Source organism: Orycteropus afer, unplaced genomic scaffold (assembly GCF_000298275.1).
Source record: "Orycteropus afer afer isolate SDZICR_OR568_19922 unplaced genomic scaffold, OryAfe1.0 scaffold00020, whole genome shotgun sequence".
Taxonomy (NCBI): Eukaryota; Metazoa; Chordata; class Mammalia; order Tubulidentata; family Orycteropodidae; genus Orycteropus; species Orycteropus afer.
In genome coordinates this window covers 1,023,133-1,040,234 of record NW_006921607.1, presented here as the reverse complement: position 1 = coordinate 1,040,234, position 17,102 = coordinate 1,023,133, and the positions used below count along the sequence as shown (strand labels likewise).

General features: G+C 55.9%; 1 protein-coding gene across 1 annotated transcript; it reads right to left on the bottom strand.

Moving 5' to 3' along the window:
* Window positions 1-2,817: 2,817 nt before the first annotated feature.
* ADAM33 (ADAM metallopeptidase domain 33) lies at window positions 2,818-15,799 on the bottom strand. Its single transcript, XM_007934679.1, has 22 exons — window positions 15,712-15,799; window positions 13,448-13,527; window positions 10,820-10,896; window positions 8,970-9,048; window positions 8,706-8,782; window positions 8,444-8,633; window positions 8,042-8,107; window positions 7,891-7,962; window positions 7,554-7,720; window positions 7,371-7,455; window positions 7,154-7,296; window positions 6,330-6,507; window positions 6,123-6,212; window positions 5,709-5,904; window positions 5,436-5,544; window positions 5,145-5,343; window positions 4,984-5,061; window positions 4,803-4,911; window positions 4,578-4,725; window positions 3,151-3,242; window positions 2,909-2,962; window positions 2,818-2,822 (listed from the first exon to the last, which is right to left on the bottom strand). Exons 1-22 carry the CDS (start codon window positions 15,797-15,799, stop codon window positions 2,818-2,820), a joined length of 2,382 nt encoding a protein of 793 aa, XP_007932870.1.
* Window positions 15,800-17,102: the final 1,303 nt, after the last annotated feature.

Below are 17,102 nucleotides of genomic sequence, written 5' to 3'. Positions count from 1 at the left end.
TTTCTCTTTTTGGCCTTTGCTTTCCCATATGTATTTTAGAAGCTGTTTGTCAAATCAAAAAAGAAATACTATGTTGGGATGTTTATTGGAATTCTAATAAATCTACAGATGAATTTGAGCATCATTGACAGTTTATAGTATGGAGTCTTTCCATTCATGAAGATACTTTCTCCCTTCATTTATTGAAGGCCTCCTCAGTGAGTTCCAATGAAGTTTTCAATAAGCAGGAGGTCATACCTCATTTGGGCTCACTTATCACCCCCTAGCTTGATGTCCACTGTGACCCTCAGGACCCTCACTCAGCTCTAGGTTAAGGTGGCTGAGCACACCCCCTGCTGTCCATTCACCATCTGCATCCCTAATACCTCTGCTAATGACCTGATGCCAACTCTGTTCTCTTAAGCCTCTTTTCTGAAGTTCTCCACCATGAGCCAGTTGATACCAGGCCCCAGATGTGCCTCTCCCCTCAGATTGGGCTTCCCATCATCCTCTCTCCTTTCCATCTGGCCATTCCTAGAGCTCTGCACTGGATGAGGGGGAGGGAATCTTGGGCAGTCTTAGACAAGTCAAGAGGGCAGAGTTTGGCCTCCTCTAGGTCCTTTGTATAAGGAGCTCTGGTGGCATAGTGCCTAAGGCACTTGACTGCTAACCAGAAGGTTGGTAGTTCAAACCCACCAGCCACTCTGCAGAAGGAAGACAGGGCAATCTATTTCCATAAAGATCTACTGCCTCAGGAACTCAAAGGGGGTCATTATGAGTCAGAATCAACTCGATGGCAGTGAGCTTGGTTTGGTTTGGTTTAGGTCCTTTGTAGCTGGAGGTCCACAAGGTCCAGATACCCCCTCCTGGAGGGTGGGAGTGGGGATTTTAGAAAGCATTCTCACTAAGCCCCTTGGGTTTGTGGAGTGAAGGCAAGCCTGAACCTGCCAGTGGAAGTAGTGATAGATTGCAAAAATTCCCCAATCCTCTACATACTTTGCTATGTGATTTTACTTTTCTTCCTATTAAGAGGTGGAGTCTTTTCCTGGAATCTGGGCTGGCCCTGGTACTTGACTAGGCCAACAGAATTTGATAGAAATGAGGTTGGTACCAGTGATGAGCTTGGGCCTCAAGGGACCTTGCCGGGCTCCATTTTCTCCCCTGCATGGCCAGGACTAAGGTGAAGTGAGTGAGGCAAGTAAGGCACTCATTGCCTTAGTAGGCTCCAACAAAGCTCAGCATGGCACTATTACTGATACTGTCTTCTAAATTTTCATATTTTGTTCATTGGGGAAGGGTTGTGTGTGTGTGTGTGTGTGTGTGTCCCCTTAAATTTGGGGTCTGAAGTAAGTGCCTTAACTTGCCTCACCCTGCAAATGCAGAGAGAGTCCCAGTCCAGCTCTCTGGAACCCACCCCAGCTGTCATATGAACAAGTCAGGGCTAGCTTGCTGGAAAATGAGAGGCACATGGTCCAGTCACCCTTGTTGCCCCAGCCTATAGCCAGCCAACCTCACAAGCAGAACCACCTAAATGATAGCAGCTGACTGCAAATATACAAGTGAGCCTAGCTGAGACCAGATGAACCAGCTAGCTAGGCTCAACTTAATTTTCAACTCATAGAATCAATTGTTACTTTAAGGCACTAAATTTTGGGGTGATTGTTACGCAGCGACAGCTGACTAATATACCAACTTTTGCATGAGCTAAAGGTAGTGGCTTCGGAGAATGTCCAAGGGTTGGGGCAGAGGGGACAAAGGAGTTATTCAAGTGAGGTACCACCATCCTAAGCCCAAATATACCTAGGGTCCTGGCTGCCATCTAGGCTCTACCTACCAGCCACCACCCCTTCTGACCCTCAGGGTGCCCTATAGGGTTGAGTTTACAGACAGAAAAGAGTCAGAGGTCCAAGTGCAACAGGTCTTTTTCTGACTTCTACTCTGGTGTCCTTTCTGAAATGGCTGGTTCCCTCTGTCCCCTCCTGGGAAATGGAGAGGAGTTGAGTATTGTCTAAAGTGAAAAGTCTGTGGCAGACCCCACATACCCTCAAAAGCTCAAGTGGAGGACTAGGAATAGGGGTGGGGCTAAGGAAGTATCCAGGAGGACAAGACAGGACCAGGAGGTGGGCCCAGCAGGGAAAGTCTTAAAGTGTGTTTGTTCTTTTGTTCATTTGCAGGGCAGTGTGGACCCAGATCTGAAATGTAGGACCCAGAGTCCCAGCTTCTGGCCCAGCAGTCACTGCCCTCCACAGGGACTCGATACAGCACATGAATTGAGCACACCCAGGCCCTCAAGGCAGAGGTCTCTGGGTGCCCAGCATGACCCAGACTCCCCTGGTGAGGTAGGTTGGTGACCATGGGACTTTCCTTCCTTGAATTGACAGGTTCCTGGGCTGGAGGGTGTACCCTGGCAGGGTCCCCAGCCCTAAGGGGCAGGAACATCCTAAAGCAACTTCTGACAGTGCTCTGGGTTTTGGAGTGGATGGGGCAGAGCTCTGCTGGGGGAAGAAACATTCCAGCCGCTTGAAGGTGCAGAAGGTCAGCTCACTCCCTGGCTGTGCTCTTAAGGGTCTAAGTTCCAAGTGTGGGTGTCAGAAGCCACCTGCCTTTAAGCCTCCTCCTCTTAGGAGCCACCTCCACCAGAGGCAGCATCTTGGTCCTGGACTGCTGAGGAGGAAGTGAAGGAGGGGGCTGGGACCCCAGGCTGCAAGTAATGCAGCATGGACCCCACATCCTCCTTCAGTGACGACCCATCCCAGGGGCTTCCAGCATGCCATCACATGACAATAGCTTCTCCAAGAGGGTATGTCTCCTGTCCATTATGACCCAAGCCCATGAACCTCAGACTAGGGAAGCAGAGAGATAAGGGGCACAAGAGGTGGGTGGATAAGCAGTGGGAGGGAGAGGGCCCCATGTCATGGTCCCCACCTACCATGAAGGTGCAGGCAGGGCTTGAGGCCCAGCTTCTCAGGGTGGCTGTTGGGCTCTAGCAGAGTTCTCAAGGTCTGAAGAGCAATGGGCAAGGGTGAACACTATGAACACAGTGAGAGGGGTGGTCCCTGTTTCAAGATGAGGCACAGGGGATCCAAGGAGGCTGGGTCTGTTAAGTTGGGAGGAGGGGTCCTTCTGGATCTCTTCCCATCCCTCCCCATCTTCCACTGGTGCCCCACTCACCAAGGGGCTGGGACATTCCAGTGGCTGTCGGGCCTAGCTCCATGGGGTAAATGCTGCTCACTGGGTGGTCCCTGCCTGGGTTAGGTATGGGCCTGTGCAGCAGGATAAGAGGCCAGGAGGTCAGAATAGTGACTCTGAGCAGGGCTCCTTCCCTACAGTCAGTGGCACAGCACCCAGCCTGAGCTCTGCATTGACTGAGTCTCCACCTTTCTGATCCAAGTAAACTTCTCCGGTCCCCCTCCTGCATGGCTCCTCGGTTCCCTCCCAGAATCACCTGCCCCTCTGCTCCGGACATGTCTCCCAAGCCCCCTCACTACCACAGCATCTCACAACCCTCCAGACACTGGCATTGCTCAGGCCTCAAAGGAGGGCATCCTCCCACAATGATAGCTGTGCTTTGCTGCCCTTGATGATGCCAAGTCATCTTTGCCTGCTAGTGCCCACTCTCCCAGTCTTGCTTCTTCCTTCCTTGTCTTTTCACAGCAGTCTCCATTGCCCTCAAGACTCTGCTCTAGTGACTTGATGAGAAGGTGCAGTTACCTTCTCTCTGTAGCGTCCCTCATGCTGCCAGGCCAAGCTCTGCCCACAGACCAGCAATCACTGCTCATCATGTCAAAACCTCTCAGCTGGCCTCTGACACTCAGTTGGTGGCTGGCACCTCAGTGGGATGTCTTTTGCCCCATCTCCAGCCAGTGAAGTGCCCTAGGTCCAGCCTAGACCCTGCCCCCTTCCACAGCTCACTCAGAGCACCCTCAAGTCCAGCCTGTAAGACATGGCCAGAGGGGCCTGCCTTGCCTAGGGTGCCAGTAAAGAGGCAGCCCTAGGTTGACCATGGTTGGCATTAATGTGGCCCTCAGCCCAGTCACAGAGGTCTAGATGATGGGTGGGCATCATAGCTGACCAGTGGCACAGAGTGAAAAGATGTGCTGGGTCCACATCTGGGAACTTGAAGGGGATAATGAAGAGAATTTGGCAGAGGAAGTGGCAGAAGGCTGGACACTCATTAGACAGAGAGAGGCTTGAAAGATCTCCAAGGGAACAGTGGAGCACCAACTGCTTTTTGAGCTGGTGGATAAACTAAGCAAAGTTGAGGGTGAGGCGGCTGCCTGGTGACAGAAACAGGAGGTTGGACAAGGGGAATGAACCATAACAATGAGATGCCAAGGACCCTGCCCTGAGGTGGTGGTGGAGGTCAGGGACCTAAACTATGGGCTTGACTAGTATGCCATTGAGGCTTCCTGCCCAGGGCTCCTCTTTACTGCCTCCAGCTAGCTTGTCCCTCTGAAGGCCTCATAGACCCTAGACAAGGTTTGGAACCCCTGCCCCACTGCCAGTCTCCCCAGCAGAGCTCCAAGGATCAAGAACCCCAGCGGTGGGCTCAGGATGCAGGGGCCTGAGCCTTCAGGGGTAGAGCATTCAGAGCTAACCCACTGCGAGCAGGACCCCTCCTCGAGTCCCAGAGGTACTGCTGGAGACAGGACCTCGGACACCGGAAGCAGCACCAGGCCAGGCCAGCCCCCAGGAACAGAGGCAGCAGGAAGCTGAGGATCATGGCCAGCAGGAAGGCATCGTGGCCTGAGGAGGACAGCATGGTGCTGAGTCCTGAGCACATACACCAGCCCAGCCCCTGCCCACCTGCCCCATTCTCATACTTTCAGGCCGCAGCGGGCCGCTGTCTATGCTGCCTCCCAACCCTGGCTCATCGCAGGAGGGTGGTGCCCAGCCTGGAGCACAGTGACAGTTGTAGTTGCTATTGCAAACCTGCAGAGGTGAGTAGGAGGGGGAGGGTCAGGTGGATCAGACTCTATGTTCCCCACCCCACAGGCTACTCACCCCATGGGCATGGCATGTTGCCAGGCAATGCTCCAGCTCCTGGAAGGTGGCATTCTGGCAGCGCCTGTCTCGGCACACCTGCAGGTGGTGTGCACACTGGGTGTGAGGCTCCAGCCAATAGGAGTCAAGTGGCAGGAAGGGTTAGGGTGAGCCGGGCTCACCATTCTGGGTCCACACTGAGTGCCTGTCTCTACCAGGCCCAAATCAGGCAGGTCTAGCTGGATCCCAGGGAGAGCAAAAGCTGCCCTGCAGGTCATCTCACGGCCATCCAAGCTGATAGTGGAGTCCACAGGCTCTGTGTGTGGCACTCGGGGCCTCAGCTCCCCACCCTGGCACTGCAGCTTCCCACACTGGGCATCCCTGCGAATGGAGTGGAGGGTGGTCAGAAAGCAGGAGGGCTTCTTCCAACCCACTTCCAGTTTCTGCTGCCTCCCCTTCCCTACCTTTCCTACCTCTGTGGACAAGGCACAAAGTGGCCCTGTCTGTCTTGGCCACAGTTCCCGTGGGCATCTCCTGCAGAGTTCACCACCTGGAAACAGGCCTCTGGGGCTGGGCGAGAGCCTGGGGAAGTGTGGGTGGGGTTGGGAACAGCCCAGCTGTTCCCAGGGACCACGCTCTGCAGGCCTCAGTTCCCCCCAATTCCTCTCCACCCCACCCCCAAGAAAAATAACTAGAGCAGGCCCGAGGATGAGAACAAGGATGCAAGGGCGCACAGGCCAACTCACCAGGCCCCCAGAGTTGCTGGCACTGCTGCTCAAGCGTGGGGCATGCGCCATCCTGGCAGTAGCCGCGGCCCCTGGCGCAAGGCGAGCCGTCCAGTACGTAAACGTCTGGCGGACAGTGGGGGGAGGATCCCGTGCAGAACTCGGGGAGGTCACAGTCGCCCGTGGCCCGGCGGCACAGCGTGCCAGCCTGCTTCAGCTGCGCAGGTGACAGGGGTTAGGGAAAAAGGCAAGAGGGAGGGAAGCGAGGCACACACAAAGATACAACAAACAGCTCCGAGCCGGCGAGGGAGCCAGCACCCGGTAAACGGGCAGGAAGGGCAGCAATCATCCCAAACAAGTAGGCTGGCAGCCAACTACGGAAGAAGAAACAGCAAGACCCCCTAACCCGCACCCGCGAGCTTCCCAAGCCCGCACCAGGCAGCGCGCGCAGCAGTCCCCATGGGTGCACTGGGCCCCAGCGCGCAGCGAGCAGTTGTGGGCAAGGCAGCATGAGTCCCGGCACTCCTAGGACAGAAAGGCGAAGAGGTACCAGGTCAGGGCGCAGCGCCCCAGGTCTCCGGGGCGGGGTGGGCAGGGGCAGGGGCAGGCTTGGGCCCCAGGGGCCTGGCCCCCGAGTCTGACCTGGAGGACGCCGCAGTCGCACTCCTCGCCGGCCTCCACGATGCCGTTCCCGCAGCGAGCCCGTGGCAGCAGGACCCAGGGATCCGGGGCATTGGAGAGGCACGCACCACCTCCCTTCCGGAAGAAAGCGCGTAGCTGCTGGCGGCTGCAGGCGCTGAACACGCGCGGAAAGGGGCGTCTGCGGGCCGGGAGGGGGTCGTCGGACATGTGAGGACCATCCCCACCTCCGCTCGTCCCCACCCCCTCCCCTGGGTTGGTCACCCAGCCTCTTAACATACGTAAGTGGGGTCCTCTAGGAAGCAGTGCCCAGAAAGGGGATGTGACAGCAAAGTTACACAGAGAGCTGAAGGCGGCAGGGTGTGACGTGAAGAATGGGCAGCCAGGCCCTAAACTTGAATCCTATTCCAGCGCTGCTAGTCCCAGGAATGGAATAACCTCACTAGGTTGTTCCGCAAATACTCTTAATACTCTAGCGAATCCACTTTACCTAAGTTTTGCCCTATTTAAGCCTCATAAACAACCGCTTCCCCCAAGAAAAAAACGTGTGGTGGAACGGATTCCGATTCACGGCGACCTGATGTGTCACAGAGTAGAACTGCTCTTCAGGGTTGTCTTAGCTGTAATCGTTAATGGAAGCAGATCGCCAGACCTTTCTTCTGCTGAGTGGCTAGATGGATTCCGATACCAACCTTCAGTTAGATGAGCTACTTGCGCATCAAAAATCGCTTGTGCCACCAGGGACCTAAGGGCATTTCCTCCAAAAGAATGCTTCCCAAGTCTAGCCCCCAACCCCAACCCTACCGCCTTCCCCACTGGGCCCGCACCCCATGGCTGCTGCCATGATACAGCCGCCCTGCTCGGCCAGGGCCTCCACGCAGCAGCCGTCGGGATCGTGGCTGAGGCCGAGATTGTGGCCTATCTCGTGGGCCATGGTGGCTGCAGCGCCAATGGGGAGCTCCGAGTGGTCCTGGAGAGCGTGGGAGGGGCGGTCACCAAGGGCCGCGCCCCTCGGCCGCGCCCACCCCTCCACCAGTGCCTCACCGCGCTCACGCCTCCAGAGCTCTCCATGCGGCACATGCCCTCCACTGGCGCTAGGCCCACGGTGGCGCCCCCGAAGGCGCGACCCCTGAGGGCAAAGCGCAGTGTTACCTGGCGAGCGGGGGGGGGGGGGGCGCGACTTCCCAGCCCGGCCCTGGGACCTGCGTTGGGGATTGGAGCACCCACGTAAGCAGCTGCGCAGAGTCGTGTGGCTGCAGCGCCCACAGTCCCCGACGCCACTGCAGGAAGGCCCAGAGCGTGGCGTTCGCGTCCGGCGTGACGCGGCTGAGGTCCCGCTCCGTCCACACTTCCAGGCCGGTAAGAGCCACTTGAATGTCCAGAGTCCTGAGGAACTGAGGACGTGGAGGGGCTGAAGCCCGGAACATGGCGCCTCACCTGGACCCTTTTTGCTCCTCGGTAAGGACGCTTCCTCATATTTTCCTGCCTTCGCCGCCCCCCCGCTAGGGCCATCCCACCCCTGCCGCAATCACCCGTTATTACTGCTGTGTCCAGCTGCACCAACCTGGTCCACATAGTTGACGACTTCTAGGAGACGCTGTTTGGTGCTGTTCAAGTTCCGGTGCTGGGCCAAGAACTGGGAGGGCAGCAACACAGCGGCATTAGGGGCTGAGGTGGCCCCATCCCGGCCCGGACCGCCTTGGGTATCCCCTTACCATGGTGTGGTCCGCCACCATGTACAGCTCCAGGTACCTGGGGCTCCTGCGAGCCTCTCGCCTTTCCTGGGGAGGGGCGGTGGTGACCCTGAAGGGAAGACTGCTGGGCTTGAGCCCTGACCACAGCCCCCACTTCCCACAAGGAACGAAGTTAACATTAAGAATTTTTTAGACAAGATTCCCTGGACTGGGGCCTGTGCATTTCTGCCTCTTCTGACATCAATTCCAACTCACAGCGACCCCCATTGGGCTTCTGAGGCAGTAAATCTTTACAGAAGTAAATTGCCCAATCTTTCTTCTGTGGAGTGGCTAGTGGGTTTGAACCAGCAACCTTTTGTTTACCAGTCAGATGGCTTAGGTACTATGCCACTAGAGCTCTTGCCCCTTGTCTCTGACCCTCACCCTGCTCTGGGGGACACGAGGAAGGCCAGCAGTGTCCCTTTTGTCACTGGAGTCCCTGTGGCCACAGTCCCCTTTCCAACTGAGCAGCTGCCCTGTCCAGAAGATCTTGTAGGTCCAGGGGTCTTTGGAGACGGCAGGTGGCCAGGCATGAAGATAATAGCTTGCATTTCTGCTGAGCACAATCAGGCCGCTGGGGTGCAGAGGTGGGTGTGAGAGAGCGCCTTCCCCAGCCCAGCCCCAGCCTCTCCCCAGAGTTCCTCACCTCATCCCGGAGCAGGTGCTGAGGACTACCCAGGAGTCAGGGTAGCCCCTCACACGCCCATGGTAGTGGCAGTGATCCTGGAAAGGAAGGGCTGAAGTAAGAAGGGCTACACAGAGGGCATGATGGAAGACAGACTGCCACCTCTCCTTAGGAACAGGAGAAGAATCGAGCAATAATGATGAGAAAGGGATGTTCTCAGAGGTTTCAGCCCTCCAGAATCCCCACCCCATCCTCAGAGCCTTTGGAGACATGAAGATATCTCACCGTGTGTTTGGGGACCAGCACCACTGGCTGCCCATCAGGGTTATAGTGGGTTTCTGTGTATCCAGGAGCCAGTAGCCTGCAGGGAGAGGGTATCATAGGGATCACTAGTTCGGCCCCACCTCCTCCAGGAGGCCCCCCAGCCTTCCTCCCTGAATGCTAATTGAACAGCTCTATAAGTGAGGTTCATGGCGGCCCCGTGTGTGTCCAAGTACAGTTGTGCTCCATAGGGTTTTCAATGGCTGATTTTTTGGAAGTGGGTCACCAGGCTTTTCTTCCAAGGCGTCTCTAGGTGGACTTGAATTTCCCATCTTTCAGTTAGCAGCTGAGCATGTTAATCGTTTGTACCACCCAGACACTCCCAGTAAATGATGTTCTTGTTAGGTGCAGTCCAGTCGGTTCCCACTCACAGCGACCCTGTGTGCAACAGAAAGAAACGCTGCCGAGTCCTGCACCATCCACACAATGGTTGCTATGTTGAGCCCATTATTGCAGCCATTGTGTCAGTCCTTCTTGTTGAGGGTATTTCTCTTTTTCGCTGACCCTCTTCCTCAGTATCCTTGTCCATTTGAGGCAATTGAAAACACCATGGCTTGGATTAGGTGCATCTTCGTCCTCAAAGTGACATCATTGCTTTTTAACACTTTAAAGAAGTGTCTTGCAGATTTTGCCTATGCAATGTGTCATTTTAATTCTTGACTGCTGCTTCCACGGGTGTTGATTGTGGATCCAAGTAAAATGAAGTCTTTGACAACCTCAATCTTTTCTCCACTTATCATGATGTTGCTCATGGGTCCAGTTGTGAGGAGTTTTGTTTTCTTTAAGTTGAGGTGTAATCCACACTGAAGGCTGTAGCCTTTGGTCTTTATCAGTAAGTGCTTCACGTCCTCTTTGCTTTGGGCAAGCAAGGTTGTGTCATCTGTATATTGCAGGTTGCTGATGAGTCTTCCTCCAATCCTGATGCTGCATTTTCGTATGGTTCACCACTCCTGTCAGTTTGTCACACCGTGGTGGCTTGAGTGTTGCTATGATGCTGGAAGCCTGGCCACCGGTATTTCAAATACCAGCAGCATTGCTCATGGTGGACGGGTTTCAGTGGAGCTTCCAGATTAGGACAGACTACTAGACTAGTGATCTACTTAAAAAAATGGCCAGGGAAAACCTTGTGAATAGTTATTGATAATACAATCTGGCTGGTTTTGTGAACCATTCCCACTGCTGCTCCTCACAGGCTTTGTCTTAGACACCTACCCTGGGCCTGGCTTTGCCTTCTCACTCACCAGCACAACATCTTTGGCTTTGCACTGTCCAGGACACGCAGCACTAAAACAGCCTTTGTGGCCGTCTGTGATCTGGCTCTCTGCAGAGGTCCTGTCCCCCTGCTCCCTGCTCCCTCCCCAGCAGCTGGGGACCTTCCAAGCAATCCAAACAAATTATTGCTCCTACAAAGTGGTTTGAGTACTGCAGCCCCCGCACCTTTGTCCCTGCCACTCTTTCAGCCTGGAGTGCCTCCAGGTTCAACTCCACCTTTGGAATCTAGCCTTGGATTCTCTTTTGATTCACATACCCTGTGGGTACCCACTAGGTGGTGCTCACTCATCTCCAGCAGGCAGCCTGGTGCTGACAAGATACTCCTGCGGGTGAGCTGAGGGACTTGCCCTACACTCTGGGGCTGACCCAAGCTCCAGGGACCTAATCATGGGCCTGGTGACCCTCCCTATCTCCAGTAACTCTTCCAGGGCCCTCTCCCCATCCAGCCTTCCTCAGGGATTCATGTCAGTTCCTGTCCCCAGCACTATTCCCTCCAGAGTGAGGGTCTGTTCTTGGCTCCCAGCCCCCAGCATGGTACTCACTGTTTCTTCTCTAGCTCAAGCAGGAGCTCCCAGCCTTCAGCCTCCAAGGCCACCAGCCTCATGTCTAGCTTTGAAACCTGGACGAGAAGGAGTGTAAGGCTTGTAGGGGGAGGAGTGGAGGTGGATGTCCAGGCCTGTCAGGGAGCAAGTAGAATGTAGATCTGGCCAGGGAAGGTGTTCCTGGGGAGAGCATTGTAGGAGGGGCCTTGAGGCCCCTCATGTGTCGTGGTGAACATGGTAGGGTGTGCTATTAGGTCACTAAGATGTTCCCCAATGAGGATGTGCATGGGGGTAGCACCTCCCTGGGAGGTAACAACACCCAGAGAGATGCCTGCCTTGCCCAAGTCCCTGGACCTTTCCTCTGACCCTCCCTCCTCTTTCATGCTGGGAGTGTTCCCTGCAGGCAGGGGAGGACAGTGGAGTCCTGAGACATCGGGTGGCTGTGGCTCAGGCCTCCTCCCAGACTCTGTGGTGTCTGGGAGCTTGTTTCTGTATCTTTCTGCCCCTCACTCCCTGTAGGATCCAGACTTTACTCCACCTCCAATTCTGGCAGCCTCAGCCTTGTACTTCCTGACCCCACTAAGAAGTTTTGCTTGGTCTCTGGCAGGCCCACTCCATACCTGCTTCACTGAACCCATGGAGTAAATAAGGATCCCTACTCCAGGCCAAGAGAAAAACATTGGCTTCCTCCGCTTAATGTCAGGAAGATGGGCCTTGGCTAGCTCCCCAATTCCCCACACCCCACCCCTGCCTAACCATCTCTTTGCCACCTCCTCCCTGGGGGATACCCCCTCTGCCTTCCTTGTCCGTTCAGCCTGGCTGGGGGCCCAGACTTAGAGCTGGCCCAGGAGTCTCTAGGGGGGCTGCTGCATCTTTGGAATGTTTGCTCCACCCTTGCTGGCCCTCCTCTTTTATCCCAAAGTGCACTGGGCTCGGACATCTGCCAAGGGACTCAAGAATGTTGGGGGCCCATCTCTGCAGGTGGGGAGCAGACAGCCCTTGCCTCCCTGGCTACAGGCCCCACAAGACCTCAGCCATGAGCTCATGTAGCTGGAATGCCACTTGCTTTATTGGGAAACATTTGTGCTGGGGAAAGGCAGGGGCCCAGATGGAAGGGCAAATGGGAGGTTTCTGAGCCTCCTCCTACCCCCCTGGGCTCCCCATTCTCTGTCCTTCTGCAGCCCCTGCTGTCTTCACCTCTTGCCCTTCTGGTGACCCTGCCCCTTCACTCTGTACCCTGCCCCCTTCCTGAAATGTGTTTTCTTGGAAAGGACTCTCTTGTCTCAGTTCTGCTTTCCTTTTCTTGGCTGGCTTCCTGAGGTAGGAACCGGTGAGTTAGGACAGCAGGGCCCTCTGGGATTGTCTCCTGGTCACAGCCCAGGCCCAGAAGGGAAGGATGCCCACAGTCAGGGTGACCTCAGTGTATGCCCAGCCTTTCCTTCTCCCAATGATGTCCAGGAAAGCAACCTCAAAGCTCGGGACAGTGCTGGGCTTGACCCCCCCCCTCCAGGACCAGGGGGACCTTGAGAGACTAGGGAACCCCACTTAGGGCCCCAAGCTGGGTCTCTGGGAGCATCCCACCTTCATGACAGCTCTCTCCTGCCTTCCTCCTCGCTGGCCTAGGACAGCCGGGCTGCCCTCTCTTGCCTGGAAATTGAAGGTGGAGGGCTATCTGGGCTTGTGGGGTTGGCCAGTGGTTTAAAGTCGTCCACACCTTAGCAGGTCTCAGGCTCCCAGGCCAAGGAGCTACATGACCTGGGGCAATTTCCCTAACATCTCTGGGCTTCAGTTTGCCCCTCTGGAGCTCTGGTGGCCTAGTGCCTAAGGCATTTGACTGCTAAGCAGAAGGTTGGTGGTTCAAACCCACCAGCCACTCTGAGGAAGGAAGAGGCATGAGGTGAGGGGGGCAGGCAATCTACTTTTTACTTCCTGCCCAATGGGGTCACTATGTTTTGTTTGGTTTTGTGAACCCAGCATATCTTCAGTACATGTGTTTGCAGCATGGGGTGGGGGAGAGGTGTGTGTGTGGGGGGGTTTGGCTGCAGCACATACAGGTGGGGCCTGGTTGTTTGGAAGTGTGTTGGGAGGAGGGAAGGCCCAAGGGTCCTGGAGAAGCAAAAGGAGGTGAGATTGTATCTGGGGGCCACCAGGAAAGTGACTGCTGCCCCTGTCTCCTCCCAACATGGATTCTTTGAGAGCCAGTGAGGCTGATGTTCCAGCAGCTCAGTGGCAGAATCTGGGGTGGAGAAGCAGAAAAATATTTGTTAACAGAGTCACATGTTCTGTTAAACTTTTCCAAAAGAAGATTTTTTGGCATTTTCTTTAGGAAGCCCCTGAAAAGCTTCAGGCCCCACAACTCTGGACCCACCTCGGTGTGGTGGGGGCAGGGGCAGACAGATAATTCTGAGGGAAAGGGGAGGTGGAGTGGAGAAAGCCTAAAATGACTTCCATGTGTGCAGGCTTACTCGATCTAGACGTCTCCCAACCCCCTGCCCGCTCATTCTGCCAGGAAAGGCCTAAAAAGCAGTGACTGGGACCCCAGCAAAGCTTCCAAGCTGTGACTTAGGAAGGGCCCAATGGACTGGGAGACCCCAAGCCCCAGCAGAGGTAGGATGGTACGCCACTGACCGACTCCTCCAGGGTGACCTTGTGACAGGGTTGTCCATCCAGGACCCAGTGTAAGGTAGCTGGCTCTCCAGGGACATCTCCTAGGGTGAGGACAGGGCACAAGGTGAGAAGGGCCCTGAATAGCACAGAGCAGGAGTAGCAGAGAGACGGGCTTGCAGCTTTCACCATGTTTTCAGCCTAGAGTAGGATGGGCACTCATGGGACATCCCTGGAACTGAGGGGCCACCAAGAAAGGGGCAGAGGAGAGACACAGGAGCCTGGGAAGAGACAGCTCAGCTGGGGATGAAAGAGGCCCACTGACTTTTTGGGGAAGGGAAGGGCTTGGGGTCAGAGGTCACAAGGAAGAGGCCAACCTCTCTCCCCTCAAATAAGGAAGAGCTGAGTGGAAGCAGCCTGGGTATTTTTAGAGCAGGCAGCAGATCCTTTAGGATGAGAGATCCTGAGAGTGGATGCCAGCGTCTTCCCCATTCCCCACCATGTAAGAGCAGTAACAACAACCAGAGGCTGTCTTAGGAGGTGCACCTTACCCCTTCATGCTGGGGACAAGGCTAGACCCTAGTCCAGAAACCCCCTCCTCTTGCCTTCAGGGTGGAGGGCTCTTGGGGGACAGAGCTGAGTGGGCCTAAGGGACATTGGAATGCTCCCCTGGAATGCTCCTCAACTCCACCACTGGGCCCCAGCATTCACCAGGCCTGTCCTATAGGAGCCAGGCCTGAGGCAGCCCAGAGCCCCAGCCAGCCCTCCCATCCCTCTGGCATGTAGTCCTGGGGCAGGCTCAGCTCCCAGAGCAACACCCCACCCAGAGGTGGGCCCTGACCCCAACCCTGCCCAGGCTGAGACGGCTGCCTGTGGAGGTGGTTCAGCTCCTGACTGGATACCCCTATGCCTTTTCCTGCCTCCACTGCCTCTCCTAGGCCCTGGGCATCAAAGACCTGGAATAGCAGCAACTCCTGGAACTCCTTCTCCCCAAGAAGCCCTCCCTGATTGTAAGTGAGTTGTCATCACTCCCACAGACCAGTGCAGGTGTGGGAACCCCATTGCCTTGGGAGAGGCTAAAAGGGTGAGTGTGGGGAGGGGCTTGAGTGGGTTTAGGGGAGAAGGTGAGGTGGGGGTCTCTCAGCCCAGAGAGGACTTAACTGGATGTGGAGAGACAGATCTTGCTGAGCCCAGGCCTCCAAGGGTGGAAAGGGGAAGAGTGTGCCTGTGGGCATGTGTGGGTGTGGGTGTGGGGGTTCCCCACACAGCCCTGTACACACACATAGGCCACTGGCCCCTTGGTAGAGGGAGGCAAACTTGGAGCTGTGGTGACTAGGTGGATAGAAGTGAAACTGGGGGAACCAGGCTGTGTTGGGGAGCATTGAGCTCATCTCCATTTCTCCCAGAGGTCCCAGAGGGGAGGGAGCAGCAGGTTACCTAAGGACCATCCCCAAAGGCAAGGGCTAATACTCCTCTCTATTGGGACCTGGAGCAGAGCAAAAAGATGATGCTGGACGCCTGCCCTGGACTGGCTGCTTGGTCAGGGCTGGTCGGTGCTCGGTGCCTGGTAGCCAGCAGCAGCCCTCTCTGCCAACCCTGCACCAGCTCAGCCCAGCCCTACCCTGCAGGGTCGCCCTCCCTGTCACATCAGCCAGGCACTTGTATAGAACGGGTCTAATCCTTCCATCACTGTTTTACAGACAGCTGGAAGAGGTTACTGGAATGGCTCTGCTAACCAGGCACCCTCAATAGGGAGAAGTCCCTCTATGTAACCAAACAAGGCAACAATATAAACACTGTGCCAAGGCTCAGAGGGGAGGCGGGTGAGCACAGGGTGGAGGCCACAGCTAGTCCTATAGTCTGAGGACAGAACAGGGACTCTGGAGTGGAGGCCTGTTGGGATGGGGGGCTTCCCAGAGCAGGGAGACCCGCTTAGCCCTAAGGAGCAGTGCTGCTGTTCACACTGGAGCTGGGTGCTATGAGGTCAGAGTGGAAAATCCTGGCATAGGGCGTTATGGGGAGATGGCAGCTGCTGAGAACGAAAGGGGACGTTCCTCTCTGCCTTGTCGGTGGAGGGGTTGCAGCCAGGCAGAATGTGGGCAAGTCGGTGAGAGTCCAGCCCGAGCACAGTTGAGGGTCCCTGGATAGGTCCCACAGAAACCCTCGCAGGCCCTCCTGGCTTTCTGCGCTCCCCGCCAGCGGTCCAGGGGCTTCAGACCCTCTCATCCCCTGACTGTCCCAAGGCTCTGGCAGGACACCCTTGGGGCATATCCCAACCGCCTCCTCACCTTGAAGAGCCCCGGGCCCCGGCACCGGCCACAGCAGCAGCAGCAGCAGCACCAGCGACCCCCGAGCTCTTCGGGGCCCCCAGTCCATGCTGTGAACACCTCCGCCTCTAAGCTGCGGCTCAGTCTCCAGGCTCCGCCCCGGCTGGATCGCGGCCGCCCCACGCCCAGGGTAGCCCGGCTTGCCGCCGTCCCAGACCCTCCCGCGCCCTTCCCAACTCAGTCGCTCCCCGCGGGACCCCAGCCCCACCCGTGCCGGGACCGCAGCCGGCCTTGTCCCTACTCTGATCTGCGGGACAGACCTTGTGCGTCCGGGGTGGGATGGGGTGGGGTGGGGGAGCCAGGATGACCCTGCCAGCCGGAGCAGCCGTCGAGGGAGGAGAGCTCGGCCGGGCGGGGCGGGGTGGAATCCCTGTGTCCTTGGGTCTCCGAGGGAAGGTGGAGATGGGGCAGGAACAGTGGGGAAGCAAGCGCCTTTGAGAACCGAAGTGTGTGTGTGTAGGGGGGAGTGGACAGAGGCTGGACCTGGGGGTGCTGCCAACTGCTGCTTCAGTCTGCCCAGATGCCCAGAGAGGGTCCCAATCCGTGGCCTCCCGGAACTGTCTCTGTCCCTGCCCTGCCACCGGTCCTAACCAGAGGCGCCCCAGGGAACACCCAGCGGAGGTTGAGCCAGGCCCTCGACTGACTTGGGGGGTCCCTAGGGAAAGGGAGGCTGGGCGACCGCGGGCCGTAGTCCTGGGGGCGTCTGTGCTGGGCAAAGGCGGTACTGTCGGACAAGCGCCAAGGACGTGGGTGTCCCTGGCCTTGGGAAGAGTTGTTCAAAGCCATAGACTCCCAGGCATGTGGGATCCACTCGGCCTCAGTAACATCTGTTTCTTGTTTTAAAAAGTGTTTTGTTTTGTTTTGTTTTGTTTGCTTTCTTTTAATAGATAATACATTTGAATAGAGTAGGGAGGATTAGGATAACGGGGATGTTAAAGTGTAAGCTAATCTATTAAACAAATCAAGAATTCCATTAGCAAGGGCTCCAACAGAGGGGAAGATGGTTGTTCAAGTGATGCAAATGTCGAAAAATATAAGATGACACTCTTTAGAACAATCAACTATGGGAGATCAGAAGGGTAGTGTTTGCCCTGGGAGATAGCTCGGAGGGCAGGGATACACAGGGAAAAGGTAACCATAGGGAGGAAGTGGAAAAAGTTGTTACAATATGGGGATTGCAGTCAATATCATGTAACACAATGTGTATGAACTGTTGTATGGAAAATGAATTTGCTTTGTAAACTTTCACTCAAATCAATATATATATATATATATATGATGAAAATGTCCCCATCCTCTCAGCCCTGATCCTCCAACAGGAAGCCTCTTGTATAGTTTTTTTTTTTTTTTTT